At 46.8% G+C, this 25,132-nt stretch overlaps 1 protein-coding gene and 1 pseudogene across 1 annotated transcript; one reads left to right on the plus strand and one right to left on the minus strand.

The window, feature by feature from the left end:
* Window positions 1-11,259: 11,259 nt before the first annotated feature.
* Window positions 11,260-13,980, plus strand: LOC147978252 (uncharacterized). Its single transcript, XM_087546186.1, has 3 exons — window positions 11,260-11,913; window positions 13,601-13,753; window positions 13,837-13,980. Exons 1-3 carry the CDS (start codon window positions 11,260-11,262, stop codon window positions 13,978-13,980), a joined length of 951 nt encoding a protein of 316 aa, XP_087402312.1.
* Window positions 13,981-14,278: 298 nt separating this feature from the next.
* Window positions 14,279-16,509, minus strand: LOC147978253 (F-box protein KIB4-like; annotated as a pseudogene).
* Window positions 16,510-25,132: the final 8,623 nt, after the last annotated feature.

Consider the following 25,132-nt stretch of genomic DNA (forward strand, 5'->3'; position numbering starts at 1 on the left):
TTCCGGAGAACGGAGTCTTTAGTCATCTTGCCCATAAGGCATGGTTCACAAGCACCAAGTGATTCATAATCAAGTGATTCCAAAATCCCATCAGCATGGAGTTTCTTCATGTGCTTTACACCAATATTACCTAAACGGCAGTGCCACAAATAAGTTGCACTATCATTATTAACTTTGCATATTTTGGCTTCAATATTATGAATATGTGTATCACTACGATCGAGATCCAATGAACCATTTTCATTGGGTGTGTAACCATATAAGGTTTCATTCATGTAAACAGAACAACAATTGTTCTCCAACTTAAATGAATAACCATATTGCAATAAACATGATCATATCATATTTATGCTCAACGCAAACACCAAATAACACTTATTTAGGTTCAACACTAATCCCGAAAGTATAGGGAGTGTGCGATGATGATCATATCAATCTTGGAACTACTTCCAACACACATCATCATCTCACCCTTAACTAGTCTTTGTTCATTCTGCAACTCCCGATTCAAGTTACTAATCATAGTAACTGAACTAGTATCAAATACTGAGGGGTTGCTATAAACACTAGTAAAGTACACATCAATAACATGTATATCAAATATTCTTATGTTCACTTTGCCATCCTTCTTATCCGCCAAATACTTGGGGCAGTTCCACTTCCAGTGACCAATCCCTTTGCAGTAGAAGCACTTAGTCTCAGGCTTAGGATCAGACTTGGGCTTCTTCACTTGAGTAGCAACTTGCTTGCCGTTCTTCTTGAAGTACCACTTCTTGCCTTTGCCCTTTTCTTGAAACTAGTGGTCTTGTCAACCATCAACACTTGATGCTCTTTCTTGATTTCTACCTTCATCGATTTTATCATCATGAAAAGCTTGGGAGTCGTTTTCGTCATCCCTTGCATACTATAGTTCATCACGAAGTTCTACTAACTTGGTGATGGTGACTAGAGAATTCTGTCAATCACTATCTTATCTGGAAGATTAACTCCCACTTGATTCAAGCGATTGTAGTACCCAGACAATCTGAGCACATGCTCACTAGTTGAGCGATTCTCCTCCATCTTTTAGCTATAGAACTTGTTGGAGACTTCATATCTCTCAACTCGGGTATTTGCTTGAAATATTAACTTCAACTCCTGGAACATCTCATATGGTCCATGATGTTCAAAACATATTTGAAGTCCCGATTCTAAGCCGTTAAGCATGGTGCACTAAACTATCAAGTAGTCATCATATTTAGCTAGCCAAACATTCATAACGTCTGCATCTGCTCCTGCAATAGATCTATCACCTAGCGGTGCATCAAGGACATAATTCTTCTGTGCAGCAATGAGGATAAACCTCAGGTCACGGATCCAATCCGCATCATTGCTACTAACATCTTTCAACACAATTTTCTCTAGGAACATATCAAAATAAACATATGAAAGCAACAACGCGAGCTATTGATTTACAACATAAATATGCTAATACTACCAGGATTAAGTTCATGATAAATTTAAGTTCAATTAATCATATTACTAAAGAACTCCCACTTAGATAGACATCCCTCTAATCATCTAAGTGATCACGTGATCCAAATCAACTAAACCATAACCGATCATCATGTGAAATGGAGTAGCTTTCAATGGTGAACATCATTATGTTGATCATATCTACTATATGATTCATGCTCGACCTTTCGGTCTCAGTGTTCCGAGGCCATATCTGCATATGCTAGGCTCATCAAGTTTAACCTGAGTATTCTGCGTGTGCAAAACTGTCTTGCACCCGTTGTAGATGGACGTAGAGCTTATCACACCCGATCATCACGTGGTGTCTGGGCACGACGAACTTTGGCAACGGTGCATACTCAGGGAGAACACTTATACCTTGAAATTTTAGTAAGGGATCATCTTATAAAGCTACCGTCGAACTAAGCAAAATAAGATGCATAAAAGATAAACATCATATGCAATCATAATATGTGAAATGATATGGCCATGATCATCTTGCGCCTTTGATCTCCATCTCCAAAGTACTGTCATGATCTCCATCATCACCGGCATGACACCATGATCTCCATCATCTTGATCTATATCAATGTGTCGTCACATGGTCGTCTCGCCAACTATTGCTCTTGCAACTATTGCTATCTCATAGCGATAAAGTAAAGCAATTATTTGGCGCTTGCATCTTATGCAATAAAGAGACAACCATAAGGATTCTGCCAGTTGTCGATAACTTCAACAAAACATGATCATCTCATACAACAACTTATATCTCATCACGTCTTGACCATATCACATCACAACATTCCCTGCAAAAACAAGTTAGACGTCCTCTACTTTGTTGTTGCAAGTTTTACGTGGCTGCTACGGGCTTAGCAAGAACCGTTCTTACCTACGCATAAAAAACACAACGATAGTTTGTCAAGTTGGTGCTGTTTTAACCTTCGCAAGGACCGGGCGTAGCCACACTCGGTTCAACTAAAGTTGGAGAAACTGACACCCGCCAGCCACCTGTGTGCAAAGCACGTCGGTAGAACCAGTCTCGCGTAAGCGTACGCGTAATGTCGGTCCGGGCCGCTTCATCCAACAAGACCGCCGAACCAAAGTATGACATGCTGGAAAGCAGTATGACTTATATCGCCCACAACTCACTTGTGTTCTACTCGTGCAAATAACATCAACGCACACGCAAGATCATGTTGGGGAACGTAGTAATTTCAAAAATTTCCCTACGCACACGCAAGATCATGGTGATGCATAGCAACGAGAGGGGAGAGTGTTGTCTACGTACCCTTGTAGACCGACATCGGAAGCGTTATGACAACGCGGTTGATGTAGTCGTACGTCTTCATGGCCCGACCGATCAAGCACCGAAACTACAGAACCTCCGAGTTCTAGCACACGTTCAGCTCGATGACGATCCCCGGACTCCGATCCAGCAAAGTGTCGGGGAAGAGTTCCGTCAGCACGACGGCGTGGTGACGATCTTGATGTTCTACCATCGCAGGGCTTCGCCTAAGCACCGCTACAATATTATCGAGGAGTATGGTGGAGGGGGGCACCGCACACGGCTAAGAGAACGATTACGAAGATCAACCTGTGTGTCTTTGGGTGCCCCCCTGCCCCCGTATATAAAGGAGCAAGGGGGGAGGAGGCCGGCCCTAGGAGGGGCGCGCCAGGGGAGTAGGATTCCTACTCCTAGTTGGAGTAGGTTTCCTCCTTTCCTAGTCCAACTAGGAGAAGGGGGGAAAGGGGGGAAGAGGGGAAGGAAGGGAGAGAGGGGCCGCGCCCCAAACCCCTTGTCCAATTCGGACTGGGCTTGGGAGGGGCGCGTGCCACCTCCTGGTCCTTCCCACTAAGGCCCATTAAGGCCCGTTGCTTCTTCCTCGTATTCCCGTAACTCCCCGGTACCTCCGAAAATACCCGAATCACTCGGAACCTTTCCGATGTCCGAATATAGTCGTCCAATATATCGATCTTTACTTCTCGACCATTTCGAGACTCCTCGTCATGTCCCCGATCTCATCCGGGACTCCGAACTCCTTCGATACATCAAAACATATAAACTCATAATGAAAATGTCATCGAAACCTTAAGCGTGCGGACCCTACGGGTTCGAGAACAATGTAGACATGACCGGGACACGTCTCCGGTCAATAACCAATAGCGGAACCTGGATGCTCATATTGGCTCCCACATATTCTACGAAGATCTTTATCGGCCAAACCGCATAACAACATACGTTGTTCCCTTTGTCATCGGTATGTTACTTGCCCGAGATTCGATCGTCGGTATCTCAATACCTAGTTCAATCTCGTTACCGGCAAGTCTCTTTACTCGTTTCGTAATACATCATCTCGCAACTAACTCATTAGTTGCAATGCTTGCAAGGCTTATGTGATGTGCATTACCGAGAGGGCCCAGAGATACCTCTCCGACAATCGGAGTGACAAATCCTAATCTCGAAATACGCCAACCCAACATGTACCTTTGGAGACACCTGTAGAGCTCCTTTATAATCACCCAGTTACGTTGTGACGTTTGGTAGCACACAAAGTGTTCCTCCGACAAACGGGAGTTGTATAATCTCATAGTCATAGGAACATGTATAAGTCATGAAGAAAGCAATAGCAACATACTAAACGATCGGGTGCTAAGCTAATGGAATGGGTCATGTCAATCACATCATTCTCCTAATGATGTGATCCCGTTAATCAAATGACAACACATGTCTATGGTTAGGAAACATAACCATCTTCGATTAACGAGCTAGTCAAGTAGAGGCATACTAGTGACACTTTGTTTGTCTATGTATTCACACATTTATTATGTTTCCGGTTAATACAATTCTAGCATGAATAATAAACATTTATCATGAAATAAGGAAATAAATAATAACTTTATTATTGCCTCTAGGGCATATTTCCTTCAATGGAACACTTCTATGATAGCACAGGTATGACTATGTTGATTCTGTCATAAATTTGTCATGGATGTACATGCATGAAAGAAAACGTGACCTACTGTGACAAACACGTATCATCATGGAAGTTTATTTTTTTGTAGTGGATGGTGATACAAGTGCAACATGGATGGTAGATATAGGTATTTGTAATCTGAAAATATAAAAACAGCAAGGTAGCAAGCGATAAAAGTGAGCGCAAACGGTATTGCAATGCTAGGAAACAAGGCCTAGGGTTCATACTTTCACTAGTGCAAGTTCTCTTAACAATAATAACATAATTGGATCATATAACTATCCCTCAACATGCAACAAAGAGTCACCCCAAAGTCACTAATAGCGGAGAACAAACGAAGAGATTATTGTAGGGTATGAAACCACCTCAAAGTTATTCTTTCGGATCGATCTATCATAGAGTTCGTACTAGAATAACACCTTAAGACACATATCAACTAAAACCCTAATGTCACCTAGATACTCCAATGTCACCTCAAGTATCCGTGGGTATGATTATACGATATGCATCACACAATCTCATATTCATCTATTCAACCAACACAAAGAACTTCAAAGAGTGCCCCAAAGTTTCTACCGGAGAATCAAGACGAAAACGTGTGCCAACCCCTATGCATAAGTTCACAATGTTATGGAACCCGCAAGTTGATCACCAAAACATACATCAAGTAGATCACGTGAGTATCCCGTTGTCACCACAGATAAGCACATGCAAGACATACATCAAGTGTTCTCAAATCCTTAAAGACTCAATCCGATAAGATAACTTCAAAGGGAAAACTCAATCCATTACAAGAGAGTAGAGGGGGAGAAACATCATAAGATCTGACTATAATAGCAAAGCTCGCGATACATCAAGATCGTATCACCTCAAGAACACGAGAGAGAGAGAGAGAGAGATCAAACACATAGCTACTAGTACATACCCTCAGCCCCGAGGGTGAACTACTCCCTCCTCGTCATGGAGAGCGCCAGGGTGATGAAGATGGCCACCGGTGAGGGATCCCCCCTCCGGTAGGGTGCCGGAACAGGGCCCCGATTGGTTTTTGGTGGCTATAGAGGCTGGCGGCAGCGAAACTCCCGATCTATTATGTTCCTCGATGTTTTTAGGGTATATGGACATATATAGGTGAAAGAAGTCGGTCAGGGGAGCCACGAGGGGCCCACGAGGGTGGGGGCGCGCCCAGGGGGCAGACGCGCCTCCCTGCCTCGTGGCCACCTCGAAGCTTCCCCGACATCTACTCCAAGTCTCCTCGATTGCTTCCGTTCCAAAAATAACTCTCCCGAAGGTTTCATTCCATTTGGACTCCGTTTGATATTCCTTTTCTTCGAAACACTAAAATAGGCAAGAAAACAACAATTTGGGTTGGGCCTCCGGTTAATAGGTTAGTCCCAAAAATAATATAAAAGTGTTTAGTAAAGCCCATAAACATCCAAAACAGATAATATAATAGCATGAATACTTCATAAATTATAGATACGTTGGAGAGGTATCATACCTTCTCCCATTATCCAATATCAGATTCAGGGGTAGAAAGAGCTCATATCTAAGGGAAGAAAATCTTTGGAATTCATTGCATATCTTTAATCTTTGGTGACATGTCTATATCCAAATAGAGTACTTAGTACTCACTCTCTACATGTTATCCCAGTCTTGGTACTCTTGTGGTTTCCTGAAATTGCTTTAATTAGAGTGTTCTTGTGTTAATTATCTAACCCTGTTTTCTCAAGTTCACCTCTTCCAAAGCCAGCTCAAGACCACAAGGTAAGTATATGCATCACACTCACGTACATGATGATCTCTTGCTGATGTACATATTGTTTGCAAGAAGGACTCATGAACATGAAGGTACACTTAATTATCTACATCATTTACTCTGATGCATATAGCCAAGACACGTGTAGCTCATTGCTTGCTATGACATGTTTATGCATTTCACATGCTTTCACATTCTATCTTTACATGATTGCATACATGTAGGGGGAGCCAATGCATGTTACATATCTTTCCAAAGCTTTACTTGTTACTCTTCTTATCTTTATCTAAAGCTTTGATGTATGTTGTCATCAATTACCAAAAAGGGGGAGATTGAAAGCACAAGTGCTCCCTAGGTGATTTTGGTAATTAATGCCAACATATCTCTTGTTGGACTAATATTTTCATCTAGTATATTTCAGAAAGTTCAACAAAGGCGTGGCATGGACAAGAGGATGTGGAACCCTTTCAAGATGCTAAGGACGAAGATTGGAAAAAGCTCAAGACTCTACATTTCTATTTTAGTGATCCAAGATCACATTGAGTCCATAGGAAAAGCCAATACTATTAAAAGGGGATGAGGTGTTGCTTAATGATCTACTTGCTCAAAGTGCTTAGTGATATGCTCCAAAGCCCTCAACCACTTTCTCAATTCCAAATATTTCCTAAACCTAAAGTCAAACTCGGCCCCACCGATTTGATCTATCCGGCGCCACCGAGTTCCTTTGACATAGCCAGTGCCAGAAACCCTAATCAATATGGTCTCACCGATAGGTATATCGGTCCCACCGAGATGGCAATGCAAACTCTCGGTTTCCCTTCATAACATTTCGGTCCCACCGAAATGAGCGATCGGTCTCACCAAGTTCGCCTTCCAAACTCTCTGTTGCATGTTGCAATTATTTCGGTCTCACTGGAATGTGCAATCGGTCACACCGAGTTTGCCTGACCAACTCTCTGTTTTCTCATTGCTGAAATCGGTCCCATCGACTTCACACAATCGGTCACACCGAGATGAGGTTTTGCCCTAACCCTAGCACATCAGTCGCACCGAGTTGATCATGTCGGTCCCACTGAGAATCCTAACGTTGACATTTTGAACTTAATCGCTCTCACCGAGTTCGCCTATTTGGTCTGACCGAGTTTGGTCAAATGTGTGTAACGGTTAGATTTTGTGTGGAGGCTATATATACCCATCCACCCCTTTCTCTATTCAAGAGAGAGCCATCAGAATGTGCCTACACTTCCACTAGTCATTTTCTGAGAGAGAACCACCTACTCATGTGTTGAGACCAAGACATTCCAATCCAACCACAAGAATCTTGATCTCTAGCCTTCCCCAAGTTGCTTTCCACTCAAATCATCTTTCCACTATAGCCAAATCAGTGAGAGAGAGTTGAGTGTTGGGGAGACTATCATTTGAAGCACAAGAGCAAGGAGTTCATCATCAACACACCATCTATTACCTTTGGGAGAGTGGTGTCTCCTAGATTGGTTAGGTGTCACTTGGGAGCCTCCGACAAGATTGTGGAGTTGAACCAAGGAGTTTGTAAGGGCAAGGAGATCGCCTACTTCGTGAAGATCTACCCAAGTGAGGCAAGTCTTCCGTGGGTGATGGCCATGGTGGGATAGACAAGGTTGCTTCTTCGTGGACCCTTTGTGAGTGGAGCCCTCCGTGGACTCGCGCAACCTTACCCTTCATGGGTTGAAGTCTCCACCAACGTGGACGTACAATAGCCCCACCTATCGGAACCACGCCAAAAAATCTCCGTGTCTCCAATTGCGTTTGCACACTCCAATCCCAGCCCTTTACTTTCTTGCTATTTGCATGCTTTACTTTTCGCTGCTCATATACTCTTGCCATGCTTGCTTGAAATGTATTATGAATGCTTAAACTTGTGCTAAAACTCCACCTCAACTTGAAGAATTTAAAATTTGCTACTTTTTCTTGTTGAGGGTCTAATCAACCCCCCCCCCCTCTAAACACCTCTTCTCGATCCTTTCACCAAGCCTGTTGTCCTGAAGCTGGTAAATCGACTCTGTTTCCTTGGTTGAAGACACATCACCTGAATAGACGGTCGTCTCTCCACCAGATGCAAAATCTTCCTCAAGACCCGCCCCATGCACAAAACCGACAAAGCATGCTTCCGTCCAGGTTGAGCCTGGACGGGTTGCGCGTGCCGAGCCGGCTCGACGATAATGGTGCAGATGTCCGGCTCGGGCTCTAATCCGCCAATTTTGCCGATGAAGACGTGAATTCCGCCGAAGGGGACCTGGTACCCGTACTCGATTGAGTTCGCCTCGGGGCCCTAGCCAGCATCATCGATGTAAAGCTTGCCGCGGTGACTCTTAGTCATCCTGCCAACGGCGTATCCCTCGATCCCTGGGAAAGAGCCATTCAAGAACTCGAAACCACCGTGCGCTGGCCCCATGGTGGGCGCCAACTGTCGCGGTTTTGTCACGGTAGATGCCCTGGTGAAAGGACTTAGGTGTGGAGCCATCACTTGATGATTAGCTTGAAGGGGTTGGACGGGACGAAGGACACAAGGTTTACCCAGGTTCGGCCCCTCACAGAGGAGGTAAAATCCTACTCCTGCTTTCGTTGATACTACTTGAGTATCGATTACAAGGGAGCGGACACGCATGGCCTAGCTATCAATCAGTTGTTTCTTAGGTCTCGCCTTTATATACACAGATCGATGCCCTGGGCTTACAAGAGTCCAAGCTGGATCACAAAACATGACCACTTGGTTTCTAAGTCGCCCTGCCTTGCCAGGCAAGTCGCCATCATGGCAGCTCACACCTTCCGGGTCATGATTCCACCGTTAGGTCTTGGGCCTTCAGCAGTCCCACCTTGTAGGCCGCCACCGGTCTTCATGTTTCATCTTCTTGGACCTACTTGGGCTTTTTCTTGCCGAGTCGCCAACGGTGTGACCCAGCCCCTTCTGGGCGGGTCACATCGCGGTTGTATCCCCAATATACCTGGCCATGGGCCGGGCCGGGCCGGGCCTAAAAAGCCCATGGCAGAAAACTAAGGCCGAGGCCCTACCATCGGGCCTACTTTTCAAGCCCAAGCCCGGCCCATCTGGCAAAAAGCCCTGAAAAGCCCTTAGGGCTTAGGGCCGTGGGTCAGGTCTCTTCCTTAAAATGCCAATATGCCAAGTTGAAGCCCGTCCAGGCCCTGCTGTTGGGCTCACAACTCAGGCCCAAGCCCGGCCCACGGGCAAGCCCATCGGGCCTAGGCCCTGGATTTTAGAGCCGGGCCTGGGTGGGCCGACAGGGGCGGGCCGGAGATGGCCAGGACTAATCCCCAACAACCAGGGAGCTTGCAATGGCATCGAGATCGGCCACCGCCATGGACTCTGTGTCACGGTAGGAGAGCTCCAACATTGCCTCCTATAACTTGCGGTGTTGTCTTCGTCTTCACCTCCGTTGGCACGAAATCCACTGCCGATGGCAGCGACTACAGGCTCCTTCACACACCTCCGACGATGCTAAATGCACCATCATGATGGTGATCAAGCATGGAAGACATTATTCCTATTCGGGGACATCGCCAGTGCCATGCAGCACTAACCAAGATGTTGAATCTAAAAAGAACGAGTGTGGAGTCCTTCTTGCCGGCAGAGGAGATCCTTTCCACCTCCATGGGTCGAAGGCCATCGGAGGTGGGGCGGAACGGTGACGGAGCTGATGGTGGGAGTCTTTCCGTACATATCTAAATACTTCCTGTTGGTGCCATTTTAGAAGAAGAAAGCTTTATTTTATCTGTAGAAGAAGGAAAGTTGAACAGGCGTGGTGGTGTTGTTTATTAAAAAAACTGTATGATTTTTCTAATCTATATTACATTTTTTAAAATTTTCTTTTACATATATGTCGGCTCGGTCTCTCACAAGTGCTCATAGGGGTAGAGTGTGAGTGGGTGGGTTCATAAAGGTGAGTGTATGTGAGCGACTTTGATTGGTACAATTTGAGAACAAGAAACATTGAGTTGAGGCGTGGCAGTGTTGTTTACAAAAAGAATTGTATAAAAAGATTTTATCTATGTTATATTTTTTTAAGAACATGGGCAATTTATTTTACATTGAGTTGAGGTGACGCGCTCTACATGAGGATATAGTTCAGAAAACTTTGTTTGATGTAGAGCATCTTTATGTACCAAAGTAAAAATTTGAAGTTACACAACCATTTTTAGTTGATATAAGCATGACAATTTCATTTGAAATAAACCTATGGTGTAAAATATTTTAAAGGAAGTTTTTCCGTTCAAACATGTTTTTGAAATTTAAAATTAAAATACTGATGGGGCTGATGTAACCATGAATGTTTTAATCAATTAATAAAGCTTAGAGGGTTGTCTAAAAAGAATCTATTGGTGACATTATTTGCATATCTAAATTTGGTACCATTTTAGAAGAAGAAAAGTTGAACTGAGGAGGGCAGTGTTGTTAATCAAACAAATTCATATGAATTCTTTTATATGCATTAAAAAATTAATAGTAATGGACAGTGTCTTTTACATACATGAACAATTACATGAGAATACAGTTCAAAAAAATCGTTGTTTGATGCAGAGCATTTTTATGTACCAAAATAAAAATTTGAATTTATTCAACCATTTCTAGTTGACAAGCACGGCCTTTTTTATTTGAAATAAATTTATAGTGTAGAATTTTTTCCCACCCATACAAATCTCAAGTGTTGGTATAAACAAATAAAAACAAATTATAAAAAAAATTACACAAAGTGAGAATTTGCAACGGGCCGCGGTTCCCCCCCAATAAAACAGAGTCGCCCCCTCCCCTCCGCCTTCTTCCCCCAAAACAGAGTCCCGCAAGCTCCTCCCCGCCGGCTTCCTCCTCCCCAAGCTCGCACCACCCAACCCAACCACCGAAGCAACAGTCTCGCGGCCGTCCACCACCACCGCATCACCGCCCCTCTCTCCGTGCTTTCTCCTTCCGCTCCACCTCGCCGTGCGGGCGAAGACAAAAGACGACCAAGAAACCAAGAAAAGCTTCTTGGGGACAGCCCTCCAATGGAGCAGGGCGCCGGGAAGAAGCTCGGCAAGACGAAGGCGTCCAAGTGCGAGGTGTCCGCACCTCCTCGGAGCGAGGTTTCCGCTCTGGAGCTCCCTGGCGCGCCGACTGGGTCCGGGGTGGCCGCGCTGCAGCTCCCGGGCGCGCCACCACCACCGACCCAGCCCGAGGTCGACACGACTCGGCGGCTCCATGGAGACGTTCCGCCATCTCAGGCGACCGCGTTGCAGCTCGCAGGCGCGCCAGCCCAGCCGCCTCAGGCGGAGGTGTCTCCTCGCCGGCTTGCGATCGTCCCCGCCCCCGCTCACGTGCCGCCTCAGGCCGACGCGTCCTGGCTCAGGAGCTTGCTGGAGGCCCTCCGACTCCGGTTTCCGGGGCCGGTTGTGGCGAGGATCTTCGAGGCCTTCCAGGGCGCGTGGGCGTCCGTGCACGGGTGGTGGAGCGGGCCGCCGCTCGCTGTCGCTGCGCCGGAGTTGAAGAAGAAGAAGAAGAAGAAGAAGAAGAGCAAGAAGAACAAGAAGCCTGTCCTCCCCGCTGTACGGCGTCATAAGGCATTCTTGTTCACGAAGACGAAGAACGATGATCTGCAGACGAAGAAGGATGATCTGCACACGAAGAAGGATGATCGGCAGACGAAGAAGGATGTGCCAGTGGTATGAATTATTCCTCTCATTCCCCAAATCTCTTTAGCCATGGCCTTTGTTGGTATTCTGAAGTACCCAAATTGTTCAGATTTTAGAGAATTATCTCCTTCTCTACAACTTTGCCTTTGACTTCTGAAAATTGAAATCGAACATAAAATTCAGTGATAGCATCCAGAGTCACAAACCAGAAAATGGACTTTGCTGGAATTCGTTGATAGTTGCATGAGAACTGAATTTATGTTAATTAGTTAAAATTTATAGCATTATGCAAAGAATCTTTGCTGGAACTGCAGCAGCTCTCTTTTGATGAAGGGCAGCAAAAACTTTGCACTCAGTTAAAATTCAGTGATAGGAAAACATAGTTATCCACAAAGTGTTCTTCTGTTAATTTTGCAAACGAAGATACCAGAGGATTGTGCCTTAGTTTGCTTGTATCCATTGGATTAACTTATGTTCAGAACCCTACATTTGTCATCAGAAAATTGAAAAAAAAAATACAATCCATGTAGTCAAAGTTTCATCCTTGAGTCTGATATATCCAAAGAAATGAGAGAACTGAACTAATTTCTTTCCCTTGTAATCTATTAATCAGTGATAGTTCATGTGAGTCATTTAACAAAATTCAGATTGAATTATGCTCTCTTCTGATGAAAGGCAGCAGGAACTGCCTCGGTTGTAATGACCAGGAATTATTTTGCTGCTTATCTTACTAGGTGCCAGAACCATTATATATACCTGAATGAGTGCGTACATTTCTCGAATGCGTGATATATTCGAAATAAAAAGATTTCTGGAATTGTTTCTAGCCTCACTTTTCTTTGGTGACTCTCATTACATTAGATCTTATAATGCATAACATATCTGAAATAAAATGATTTGTATTGCTCCACAAAGATGGCATGAATTGATTCAGTTGATATTCAAAGAAATGACAATATGTCAATCAGTTTCCCTTGTAATCAGGATACTTATTGTCATTTCTTTGGATATATTGTGTGCAATTATTTGTTTCAGTAATTCCAGGAAATAAGTATCCTGCACAGCAATTGTAAGCACTGGTTCAGGTATATTCTGGAATATTGTCTTGCCTTTGCCTTCAGATAATTGAAAATAACACTGATTTCCAAGTTTCACCCTTGAGTCAAAGCTTCACACTTGAGTCTGATATCCAAGTTTTGGAAATTGAAAAGATACAGAAGGAACACTGATTTCCTGGAGTTGCTGAAACAAATAATTCGGAAACCAAGTTTTGCTGTTTATCTTACTCTAAAACAAACAATTATACCTGAACCAGTGCTTACAATTCTGGAACGCTTTCTATCAGATCTTTCTGGTGTTTTCCTGAACATAAATACTTGGGTGGTAAACTATGTTTGCTATGCTTGGATACAATTGTGTTTGTGTTTTCCATCTTAATCCTCTCCATTTCTTTTGTTGACAGAATGGTACTGTTAAATATTCCATTTATTGCTCGTAATTTTCAAGCTTCACTTTTCTTTGGTGACTCACTCATTACATCAGATCTTATAATGCATCATATATCTGAAAGCGAATCTGAAATAAAAAGATTTTGCATTGTTTTATCATTCCATCTCATATCTGCACAAATGATAAAGAATCGTTTCAATAGCACATAAGTTGCGTATATTTGTTAATGCAGTTCAGCTTTTTAATCTTGTATCATACCTATGCTCAGATTGTCGATGGAGAGACCGTCCCTGCTGAGATTGTGGAGGGATATAAGAGGTACTGCAGAATAGCTGCATCCTCTCCGGCGACAACAACAGTGTGTCACCTTTGCATATTTGAGGTGGAGCTTCACCCAAATGGGATTGTGCACACCTCTGATGTGAGAAATTGAAACGAGCATCATTTTACCCCCAAACACATCTCTCCATTTGATTCTGAGCTAACTTTCGTTCGCTTTTGTAGCTGATCGCGCATTACAACAAGCATCATTCGGTAGTTGTTCGGTGCGGCAGGTTTGGCTGTGCTGCTAAGGTTCCTCCTGGGCGCGACCTACACAGGCACACCCATATTTGCCACGACTTGCCTGCTGATTGGTGGCTATCATAGAGACCCGGTGGTACTAGGAAACAAAATGTTGGTAGCATAAATGATATGGATTGCTGTATAAACTTGTAAATCGTGTGGTTCAGTATGCTATACGCTTATGGTTCTAAAACTACAACCAGATCCTTGTGGTTCATTCATGAACAACAGTGGAAAATATTAAACAGGAACAATATTTCCTTGTGTGCAATGATACAACAAAGAGCTCTTATATTTTATTTCATTTCTGTAGGAAACAACACTGTTATATTGCTGTAACAACACTGAACTAGCATATATTTATTTAACCTCTCGCAATAAATTATGAAAAAAATCTGTACAGTATTTGAGCAAACTATTACAAACTATTTGAAACATAAAAACTGTCAGATTGCTGTAACTACAAGATGATTCCGTCTTCTCCATGATGTTCTGAAAACACCTGCATATATTATCTCTGATTACCACACCAGCAGCATCATCAAAAGACTGAGCAGAAAAGGATGTTGATGTTGAGCACTCCCTCAACAGGCCATTTTTACAGCACAGACAGGACCTCTGTCGAGTTAATTGTAACTGTACCAGATCACTTCACAGTTGTTGGCTCATTGAGCCCATCGCCACATCTTTGTAAGATCAGGAGTAATCCACATTGGAGCCGGACAGTTGGACCAAAGCTGAGGCACAAGTTCCTCCCTGCTGTTATCATCCAAGTTAAGAATTCCCATGTCACGATGATTATTCTTATGGCCCATTGTCCATAGAAAATTATCATCGGTAAAATAGGAATGATTTGCCTTGAGAGCAGGATACTCATCAGCAATGAGGCATAGTGATAGGTTATGACCAAGAAATAACACATGGTCACGCAAGCAATTGGTTAGCTCAATTTTATTCCACAGAGCATCAATCTCGCATATTTTAGTTTCTGTAGTCTTCCAGTACTCATATTCTAAATCATGGTCATGAACTATTCTAAACACAAGTAGCAGACTGCCCCATGGAGCTTGAACGATATACCTGCTATCACAATCATAATGCTCAGGTGCCCTTATAATCGTCTTTACAGTGACCACAGGGCCACTAAGATCGAACGCGTGGATTTCTCCCATTGTATTGACTGCATACAATATGCCATCCTTGTAAGTGCAGTCCTCGAAAAGCAAATGAGACGGTAACCAGGTCCACTTATCATCCCCTGCCTTTGCAAATGAGAGCTGAGCTTGTGGATTGTGGATGAGCACCACAATGTAGCCTCCTGAGGATGTATCAGGAAATACAAATGCCTTCCACTGGAGTCTATCCCTCAGCTCGGCAAGAGCAAAGATGGTTGGATTACGGCTACTGCACAGTCCAGTGTGCGATGACATCTCATACTTGCAGACATCACCATGCTCATCAAATATGGGCTTCAAATGCTCAATGGTAGCCACTGAAGGGAGAGCAATCTGTTCACAGGTGATTGGATTCAGAAGGTGCATCTCAGACCTCTCGTCGACAGTAACGAGCCAGCCATGTGAGGACCCAATCAAATATCTGCTGCGGATAGGTGGCTGCGGCAGAGTTAACTTGTAGGACCTCTTCTCGGCGAGGCTGTAGAGGGACAAAGCATCATCAGGATCGGATTCAGAGGTGTAGACCAGGCAAGGCGTCTGACCTCGGCGTATGCGGAGTGCCAGGATGAACAGACCGAGCCAGCGCGCACGAGGTCAGGGATCTCGAGAGTGGCAAAGATAAGTATCAAGATGTCCTTCGGCAGCTCTGGCAATGTGGACACCATTTTGGTCTCTGTCAGTGCCACATGAACATGTTGGTCTCTGAAGAATTTCCTGATTGAGCTGGGAGGGAAGCCTAGCAGCAGCCTGGGCAAAGATCTGAAGACTAGAGAACACAACTTCTGCCGGTACATAGGTAGGCCTTGCAATCCCATTATCCTGGCTACTATGCTACAGTTCTCCATGGCTTAAAGCAGAGCAAAGCCTATCTGTTGGGCAAGAAAATTGCAATCTTGGTTAGAGCGGACGGAGGGCAGGCCGGGGTCCCGGTTATACTTATAGATCGCCGGCCGAGGGCTCACCCCGACTCCGAGTAGGTGAAGCAAATCCGAATCCAGACTGGAACAGGAACACTGAAATTATTCGGACCCTCTGTTGATTGGTGAAGGAATTCCGAGTCCCCCCGCTCTGATTTGCTTTCCACGAACTCTGATTGCCAGCGGCAGTGAGGGCCCAAGCCAAAGTACCAACCGGCCGCCGACCGAGATGCGCCGAGGACGAAGAAGAGAATGGTGGCCGGCACCTTGGGGAGGTCCGTGGTCGCCGGAGTGGCCGCGCTCCTGTGTACCCCCGCCTCTCGATTGGATAGCCGGCAGTGCCGCTCGTGGCGGACCGAGACTCCGAGGTCGCCGGAGTAGACGCGCCCGTGCTCGCTGGAGTCACCGCACCGCCGCTCGATTGGCTGACCGGCACTAGTTGCGGCGCCGCCCGTGGTCCGGTTGGTGTCGGCGGGGGCGCTCCAACGGTCCAACCCCCTCTTCGGGCGCCTCTATGGGAGGAGATGGGCAGCACGGGAGATAGACCTGGCCTTGGGCTGCCCGGCCTGACCCGGCCCGGCCCGACGCTGCTCCCAGGCCGGGCTTGGGCCTAGATTTTGAGCCCGATGGCCTGGTCGGGCCGGGCCCGGGCCCGTCATTTTTGCAGTTTTCTGTAGGGGCCCGGCCCGAGGCCCGGCGGGTTTTTGCATGTTTGGGTCAGGCTTGGGCCCAAAAACTAGGCCCGATGGCCGGGCCGGGCCGGGCTCGGGCTTGGCTAGGGCCGGCCCGAAGCCCGGCCCGGCCCGAGGTTTGGCCAGGTATAACGGGAGACTACAACCTCGGACCCCCCCTTTTTTTTACGTTTTTGTTTTTTGCTTTTTTATACACTTCCAGATATTCTAAATAAATATATTTAAAAAAATGTTAACCAAGCATTTGAAAAACTTTTGAGTATAGATAAATGTTTCTCATGTATGCAAAAATATACATTGTGTATGAAAAAAGTTGATCATGTAATTAAAAATATTGATAAAGCATTTGAAAAAAATGTTAAAGAAGTATTTTTAAAATGTTACTCATGCATTTGAAAAATGTCAAATTTCTATAGGATTTTTTTGACCATGTATGTAAAACATATTAATCTTGTATTTGAAAAATGTTAATCAGGCATTTGAAAAATAAAATGTGTATAGAAAAAATGTTTACCTTGTAGTATTCGACAAATGTTAATATTGTACTTGGAAAATATTAAAAAGCATTTGAAAATGTAAATGTGTTTATAAAACGTTGACCATGCATTAAAAAATGTTAATCTTCTATTTCAAAAATGTAAATCAAGCATTTGAGAAAATGTAAAAAATGTGTATAGAACAAATGTTGACCATGTATTTGAAAAATAAATGCTTATTAGAAAATTTTAATAGATATATAAGAAAAATATAACATGTGTATGGAAAAAGTACAGATAAAAAATATATGATTTCAAAAAATGTTAACCATGTATTTCAAAAAAACATTAAATGTGTATTAAAAATTGAATATGATGTGTACAAAAAACGTTGAATGTGTACTAAAAAAGTTAACATGTGCTGAACAAAAAATAAAACCATTGAAAATCAACAGAAAAGGGGGGAAACAGAAACTAGAAACACAATAAAAGCTAAAGCGAAAACAAAGAACAAAGCAAAAGAAAATGAAAAACCTAAGAAAATTGTGCAAAAGAATGGAAATAGAGAAAACCGGGAGAGAAACAAATAAAACAGATGAAAATCATGGAAAAAAAACAAAGAAATGAAGAAAGAAAGAAAAGCAAAAAAACAATGAAACTGAGAAAGAAAAATAAAGGAAACGATGAAAATCGAGAAAGAAACGAAGAAAACCAAAAAAAGGAAGAAAAGAAAAAAAACTGAAAACAAAAAAGAACAAGAAAACAAAAGAAAAAATGGGACGGGACGACGCGAAGAAATTTTTGAACTATCTTGGCGTTGTCAAAAGTATTACCAAGGGAGCAGAGTGCGGTTGCAAGGCCGGTGATCCTCATGGCGAAGTCATCGACCCGCTCATCATCCTTGAAGATGATAGTCTTGAACTCTGCCCACACCCACTGCATGGTCGGCTTGCGCACACGATCACAAACGAGGCACTGGGTTTTGATCGAAGCCTTGATGTATCGGGCGCCTCTATGTCTCGCCTGAAGGGGGTGAGATGGGCCGGCCCAGGCACACGGGAGGCCACAACCTCGTTTTTATTTTCACATTTTTTGTTTTTTGCTTACTTTCTTTCACTTTTATTTATATTCTAAATAAATACTCAAGAGTTTGAGAAAAAAATAACCAGGCATTTGAAAAAGGTTAAATGGGTATAGATAAATGTTTCTCATGTGTACAAAAAAATACAATGTAAGTCAATCTTGTATTCGAAAAATATTAGATGTGCATCAGAAAAATGTATTAGATATATAACAAAAATGTACAATATGTATGGAAAAGGTAAAGAAAATGTAGCTTTTCAAAAAAAAATGTTAATCATCTATTTTTGAAATGATGGATATGTATATAGAAAATGTTTATTATGTAGACAAAAATGGTGAATGTCTACTGAAAAATGTTAACATGTGTTAAAAAAATAAAACCGATGAAACTAGAGAAAAATAATAATAGTAAACCCAATAAAAAGAAAAAAGAAAAACAAAGAGAACAAATTGAATGAAAAACCAAAGAAAATAACGCAAAAGGAAGAAAACGGGGAAAAGAAAGAAAGAAACAAATAAAACTGATAGAAACCAAGAAAGAAATAAAGAAAACAAAGAAAGAAAGAAAAGAAAAAAACTGAAACCAAGAAGGAAGAGAATAAAAACGAAGAAAAACAAAAAAATGATCAAAACCGAGAAAGAAACGAAGAAAACAAAAGAAAACCAATAAAATGAAGAAAAATGAAAGAAATAAAAGAAAAAACCTTAAAAACCAATGAAGAAAACAAGAAAGTTGGTAAAAAAATCCCAAAAAAAGCAAATGAAAAACAGAAAACAAAGAAAACCGATGAAGAAACAAACAACCAAGGTATAAGGAAAAAGAAAAGGAAAAACGGAAGAAAACCCATGAAGAAATGAAAATCCAAAGAAAAACCATAAAGAAAAAACTAGAAAACCTTATCTAAAAAAAGTGAAAAACCAAATGAAAAACACAGAAAAAAACAAAAAAAATAGAGAGCGAAAAAATGAACGCACTACTATAGTGATGAGTCGGCCCGCTCGTGCGTCGCTTTACACGAGAGAAGCTACCATCTCGCATGAAGCAAGATATAGCTCATGCGCTCCTCATCTCACTCTAGATGAACTAAACCAACATGACCAGTTCGGCCCAAACATGGTTGTATAGGCCGTGTTGCGCAGGCATGGATTTTTGGCTCGACACAGGAATAAAAGTGCCAGGTTGCCCCAAAGGCTGGCCAGCGTGCCAGGCCAATCCTCGAAGTCAAGCCCTAAGGCTGGCCATGCATGACGCGGCTCGTGGGCCATTCGAGAAGCATCCAACACACAATAAGGAGCGGGGAGGAGGGTGTCAACACGAGAGGCACGGCCTGTTGGTGTTCTGGGAACGGGGGTCCCTAGACTTACCTGCCTGCGGCCTACGGCGTGGCTCAAGCGGGGGCCCAGCACGGCCCATCTTCATCAGCTCAAGCTCAAGACCCTCGCGAGGGGCCAAGCCTCGCGGGGCGGACGACAGGAAGCTTCCTCAGAGACAGCCTCATCAGGCAAGCTCGCGAGGAGGCGGAGAGATCAAGGCAGGGGTACCTCGCGAGGAACCCGTGACGCAAGCCATGACGATCGAGACCAGGCGGGCGCTAGGTGGGCGCCGGCCTGAGCAGTGTCCTTGTTTCTCCTTTGGTGCAAAGGGGGCAAGCACAGGCCAAGGCATCAGGCAAAGGTTGCCATTCCGGTGCAACGAGACCAAGACCAGCAGAGCGGCATGATGGAGGTCACCGTGGAGCCCAAGAGGGCGTCATCACCAGTACCTTTGGCAGCTGAAGACCACCTTTGGTCAGGATAACTTGTACTACATGTTCCCCTTCAAAATGGCTAATTGTTGGCGCCCTTCCCGCTCATTATTTTGGAAAGAAGCCCAGGGCCTCTATAAATAGAGCTAGCCACCACAGAGTAGAGGGAGACACCCCGAAGAGATCAAGACACCCAGACATCTGGAAATCTGGTAGAACCCTAGCAGAGAGAGAGGAAGAGGCGACTAAACTCACCTTAGCAGTTCATCGCACCAGCTCAAGAACACCTCTCGCGAGGCTGTTCTTCCCTTGTACTATTCATCATCAACCCCTGAGGCAATCCACCACACCACACACTAGAGTAGGGTATTACACCACAACGGTGGCCCGAACCAGTATAAACCTCGTGTCTCTTGTGTTGTTCATTATTTTCATCTTAGTTCGCACGAGAGGATCGGACGTAGATCGGTAGGGGAGAGATCTCCGAGCGCACCCCAGTGTTCGAACCTCAAGGGTCTGCGGAACCCGAAATCTGACATTTGGTGCGCCAGGTAGGGGGTGCGCCGGAGTCCTCCCTCTTGACGACCCGCTCTCCCCTGACATCACACCCCGCCCTCATGGCGGACAACGCTCCGCCCGCTCCAGCAACGGATGTCGACACTTGGGCCAGGGGGCTCCGGGCCTTGGCCCCCGCCTTGCGGCAAGTGCAGTGGCCGCGCAAGTTCAGGCCCGAGATGCCGCCGCGCTATGACGGCGCGACGGACCCGATGATTTTCCTGCTGGCGTACAAGGAGGCCGTCCTCGGAGCCGGGGCGACGATCGGGTGTTGGCCAACTGGTTACCCATGGCCCTCACTGGCATACCGCGCGCGTGGCTCCTCCACCTGCCGACGGCCTCTTTCACCTCCTGGGAGAAGCCGCGCGACCTCTTCCTCGCCTGTTTCACTGCACCAGCGCCGCCCGTCGTCGCAGCTCTCCTGGGTGGCTCCTAGGCACCACCCTCGAGTCATCACGTCAAGTCGTTCGCCCGCCGGATCAGCATCGCCTCCAAGCGCCAAGAAGCCCCCCCGGGATGGGTGGCGCCCGAGGCTGATCTAACCTTCGACTCGGAGGACCACCCCTTCAACCCTATTGGTTCGGGCGCGCTCCCGATGCTGTGCACCCCCACCATCTGCCAGGTGGCCGTCACCAGGACCCTCATCGACGGTGGTGCCGGCCTCAACGTGCTCTCGGTGGAGGCCTTTAGCCTACTCCACGTGCCGCTGGAGCGGCTCCAACCCAGCAGGCCTTTCTCGGGCATCAGAGCCGGTTCCACCGCCTCCTTGGGACAGATCCGCCTCCTAGTGACCTTCAGCACCTGCGACAACTTCCGCACGGAGCTGATTGACTTCGACATCGCCCCCATCGGCCTCCCCTACAACGCCATCCTCGGCTATCCGGCCTTGGCTCGGTTCATGGCAACAACTCACCCGGCGTACAACCTCATGAAGATGCCCGGGAGCAGCGGCGTCCTCACCGTGTCAGGAGACACAAGGGATGCGCTGCAGGTGCTCCGGCTTGTTTTCAGGGCGGCCGCGGTGGCGCGGCCCACTAGCACCGACGCCCTTGAGCCCAAGGGGGCTGCGCCGGCTAAAAAGAAGCAGTTGTTCACCCAAGACAAGGCGGAAACCAAGCAGGTACCAGTCGACGAGGACGGGTCCACTGGCGCCACCTTCACCATAGGGGCCAACCTCGAGCCCGAGCAGGAGAAGGCCCTGATCAGGTTCCTGCGTGCGAACAAGAAGGTGTTCGCGTGGGAACCAGATCAGTTAGCGGGGGTCCCAAGGGAAGTGATTGAGCATCACCTCAACGTGTGCCCCAATGTACGCCTCGTGAAGCAGAAGGCAAGGCGGCGGTCTACTGAGAAACAGGCTTTCATCGTTCAAGAGACCCGGAACCTAGAGGCGGCAGGGGTTATCCGTGAGGTCCGCTACCCCGATTGGCTGGCTAATCCTGTTGTCGTGCCAAAGAAGGGGGGGAAGAGCGCATGTGCGTCGACTTCACCAACCTCAACAAGGCCTGCCGCAGGATCCATTTTTGCTCCCCCGCATTGACCAGATAGTCGACTCCACCGCAGAGTGTGACCTATTGTGCTTCCTAGATGCCTTCTCGGGCTATCACCAGATCAAGATGGCGGTAGAAGACGTGGGGAAGACAGCCTTCCTGACCCCGTGTGGAGTGTACTGCTATATGTGCATGCCGTTTGGGTTGCGCAATGCTGGCGCGGCCTTTCAGCGACTGATGCACATCGCCTTAGGCCGGCAGCTCGGGAGGAACGCTGAAGTTTACGTTGATGACATTGTGGTGAAGTCTCGTGAGGCAAGGACCCTGATACAGGACCTGGAAGAAACCTTTGGAGCTTCAACAAAGTGGACCTACGGCTCAACCTGGAGAAGTGCGTGTTTGGAGTCCCCTCAGGCAAGCTCCTGGGTTTCCTCGTATCCCACAGGGGCATCGAGGCCAACCCAGAAAAGGTCAAGGTAGTCGAAGACATGAGCCCGCCAAGGACCCTCAGAGAAATGCAGAAGCTCACCGGGCATGTAACTGCGCTGGGGCGTTTCATCTCCAAGCTGGGGGAACGAGCGCTGCCCTTCTTCAAGCTGATGAAGAAAAAGGGCCCCTTTGAATGGACTGAAGAGGCCGACAAGGCATTCCAAGACCTCAAGAGGTACCTTACCAGTCCACCAGTGATGGTAGCTCCGCGTCCTCGGGAGCCCCTGGTGCTCTACCTTGCGGCCACCCCCTACTCCGCTAGCGCAGTCATGGTAGCGGTCAGGGAGGAGCGCTGTGCCAAGGCCGCATCGACCGCCCGAACTGAAGCAAAGCAGAGCCAGGAGGGCCTCGCGAAGGCCGCAACCGCAGCCGGAAAGGAACAGCCGCAGTAGGAGAACGCACCCGGAGCAGGAGAGGCCCCTTCAGGCGACCAAGCACTGGGAGCTCCGTCGTCTCAAGAGACGCCTCGACCTCTGGAGGACGCAAGCAGTGCCAGCACCCTCAACCTCGTCGAGCACCCCGTGTATTTTGTCAGCACAGTGCTACGGGACGTGAGGGCGCGGTACCCCATGCCTCAAAAGCTCCCCCTCGCGCTATTGGTGGCCTCACGCAAGCTGCGGCACTACTTCCAAGGCCACCCCATCAAGGTCGTCTCGGCATACCCCTTGGAGAGGGTACTCAGGAGCCCCAACTCAGCTGGATGGGTTGCTGAATGGAACATCGAGCTACAGGCATTTCAGCTAGAATTCAGTACGACCAGAGTCATCAAGGGAGCCGCGCTAGCGGATTTCGTGGCAGAATGGGCAGAAGCACCGGGTCTCGAGGCAGGCGAAGACCGGTCACTTTCCCCGGGAAGTGAAGCACCGGATGGCTGGGTCATGTACTGTGATGGGGCGTTCTCCCGACACGGTGCGGGAGCTGGCGCAGTGCTCGTATCCCCTACCCAGGACAAACTCTACTATGCCGTGCAACTTTGCTTCCAGCACAGAGAAAAGGTCTCCAACAACATAGCGGAGTACGAAGGCCTAATAGCAGGCTTGAAGGCCGCAACTGCCTTAGGGGTGAAGCGCCTCACCATCAAGGGCGATTCGCAGCTCCTCGTCAACTTCTCCAACAAGATATACGAGCCAAAGGACGAGCGCATGGAAGCCTACCTCGCTGAGGTTCGCAAGATGGAGAAACAGTTCTGGGGACTGGAGTTGCAGCATGTGCCTTGCGGCACCAATCAGGAGGCTGATGACATTGCCAAGAGGGCATCTAGATGGCTGCCTCAGGAGCCTGGCGTCTTTGAGGAGCGGCTCTTCAAACCCTCGGCGATGCCGTCGCTGTCGAGCACAGCACAACCAAGGGAGGAGCTTCCTCAGCCGCCTGCCTCAGGAGCCCTGGTCTGCGGCCCAACCTCAGGGGCACGCCTTCTCCTGGCGTTAGAGCCTCAGGAAGGGTGTTGGATCCCGGAGCTCAAGAACTACCTGATGCAAGGGACTCTGCCGGAGAATGAGGAGGAAGTGGAGCGTGTGGCGTGGCAGGCCACAGCTTATTGCATCAGGGATAGAGAGCTCTACAGAAAGCGACCGAATGACGTGTCCCTACGTCGCATCTCCCGAGAGCAAGGGAAGGAGCTACTGGCAGACATACACGGCGGAGACTGCGGGCACCACTCGTCGTCACGAACCCTCGTCGGCAAGGCATTCTGTAGTGGATTCTATTGGCCCACAGCACCCAACGACGCCGTTGAGCTTGTGAAGGCTTGCAAGGCCTGCCAGTTTCACGCTAAGCAGATCCATCAGCCTGCGGGGGGTCTACAGACTATACCTGTTGGGGAACGTAGTAATTTCAAAAAATTTCCTACGCACACGCAAGATCATGGTGATGCATAGCAACGAGAGGGGAGAGTGTTGTCTACGTACCCTCATAGACCAACAGCGGAAGCGTTATGACAACGCGGTTGATGTAGTCGTACGTCTTCACGGCCCGACCGATCAAGCACCGAAACTACGACACCTCCGAGTTCTAGCACACGTTCAGCTCGATGACGATCCCCGGACTCCGATCCAGCAAAGTGTCGGGGAAGAGTTTCGTCAGCACGACGGCATGGTGATGATCTTGATGTACTACTGTCGCAGGGCTTCGCCTAAGCACCGCTACAATATTATCGAGGACTATGGTGGAAGGGGCACCGCACACGGCTAAGAATATGATCACATGGATCAACTTGCGTGTCTATGGGGTGCCCCCTGCCCCCGTATATAAAGGAGCAAGGGGGAGGCCGGCCGGCCCTTGTGGGCGCACCAAGGAGGAGTAGGATTCCTACTCCTAGTTGGAGTAGGTTTCCACCTTTCCTAGTCCAACTAGGAGAAGGGGGGAAAGGGGGGAGAGGGGAAGGAAGGGAGAGAGGGGCCGCGCCCCAAACCCCTTGTCCAATTCGGACTGGGCTTGGGAGGGGCGCGCGCCACCTCCTGCTCCTTTCCACTAAGGACAATTAAGGCCCATTGCTTCTTCCTCGTATTCCCGTAACTCCCCGATACCTCCGAAAATACCCGAATCACTCGGAACCTTTCCGATGTCCGAATATAGTCGTCCAATATATCGATCTTCACGTCTCGACCATTTCGAGACT

Source organism: Triticum urartu, chromosome 3A, assembly GCF_056163025.1.
Source record: "Triticum urartu cultivar PI428250 chromosome 3A, HENAU_Tu73, whole genome shotgun sequence".
In the NCBI taxonomy this organism is placed as follows: domain Eukaryota; kingdom Viridiplantae; phylum Streptophyta; class Magnoliopsida; order Poales; family Poaceae; genus Triticum; species Triticum urartu.

Bases quoted from the DNA above. Each gene is read 5' to 3' on its own strand.
- LOC147978252 (XM_087546186.1), top strand. From the start codon at position 11,260: ATGGAGCAGGGCGCCGGGAAGAAGCTCGGCAAGACGAAGGCGTCCAAG. The intron at 11,914-13,600 runs GTATGAATTATT...ACCTATGCTCAG, and splicing joins CGAAGAAGGATGTGCCAGTG to ATTGTCGATGGAGAGACCGT. The intron at 13,754-13,836 runs GTGAGAAATTGA...TCGCTTTTGTAG, and splicing joins GGATTGTGCACACCTCTGAT to CTGATCGCGCATTACAACAA.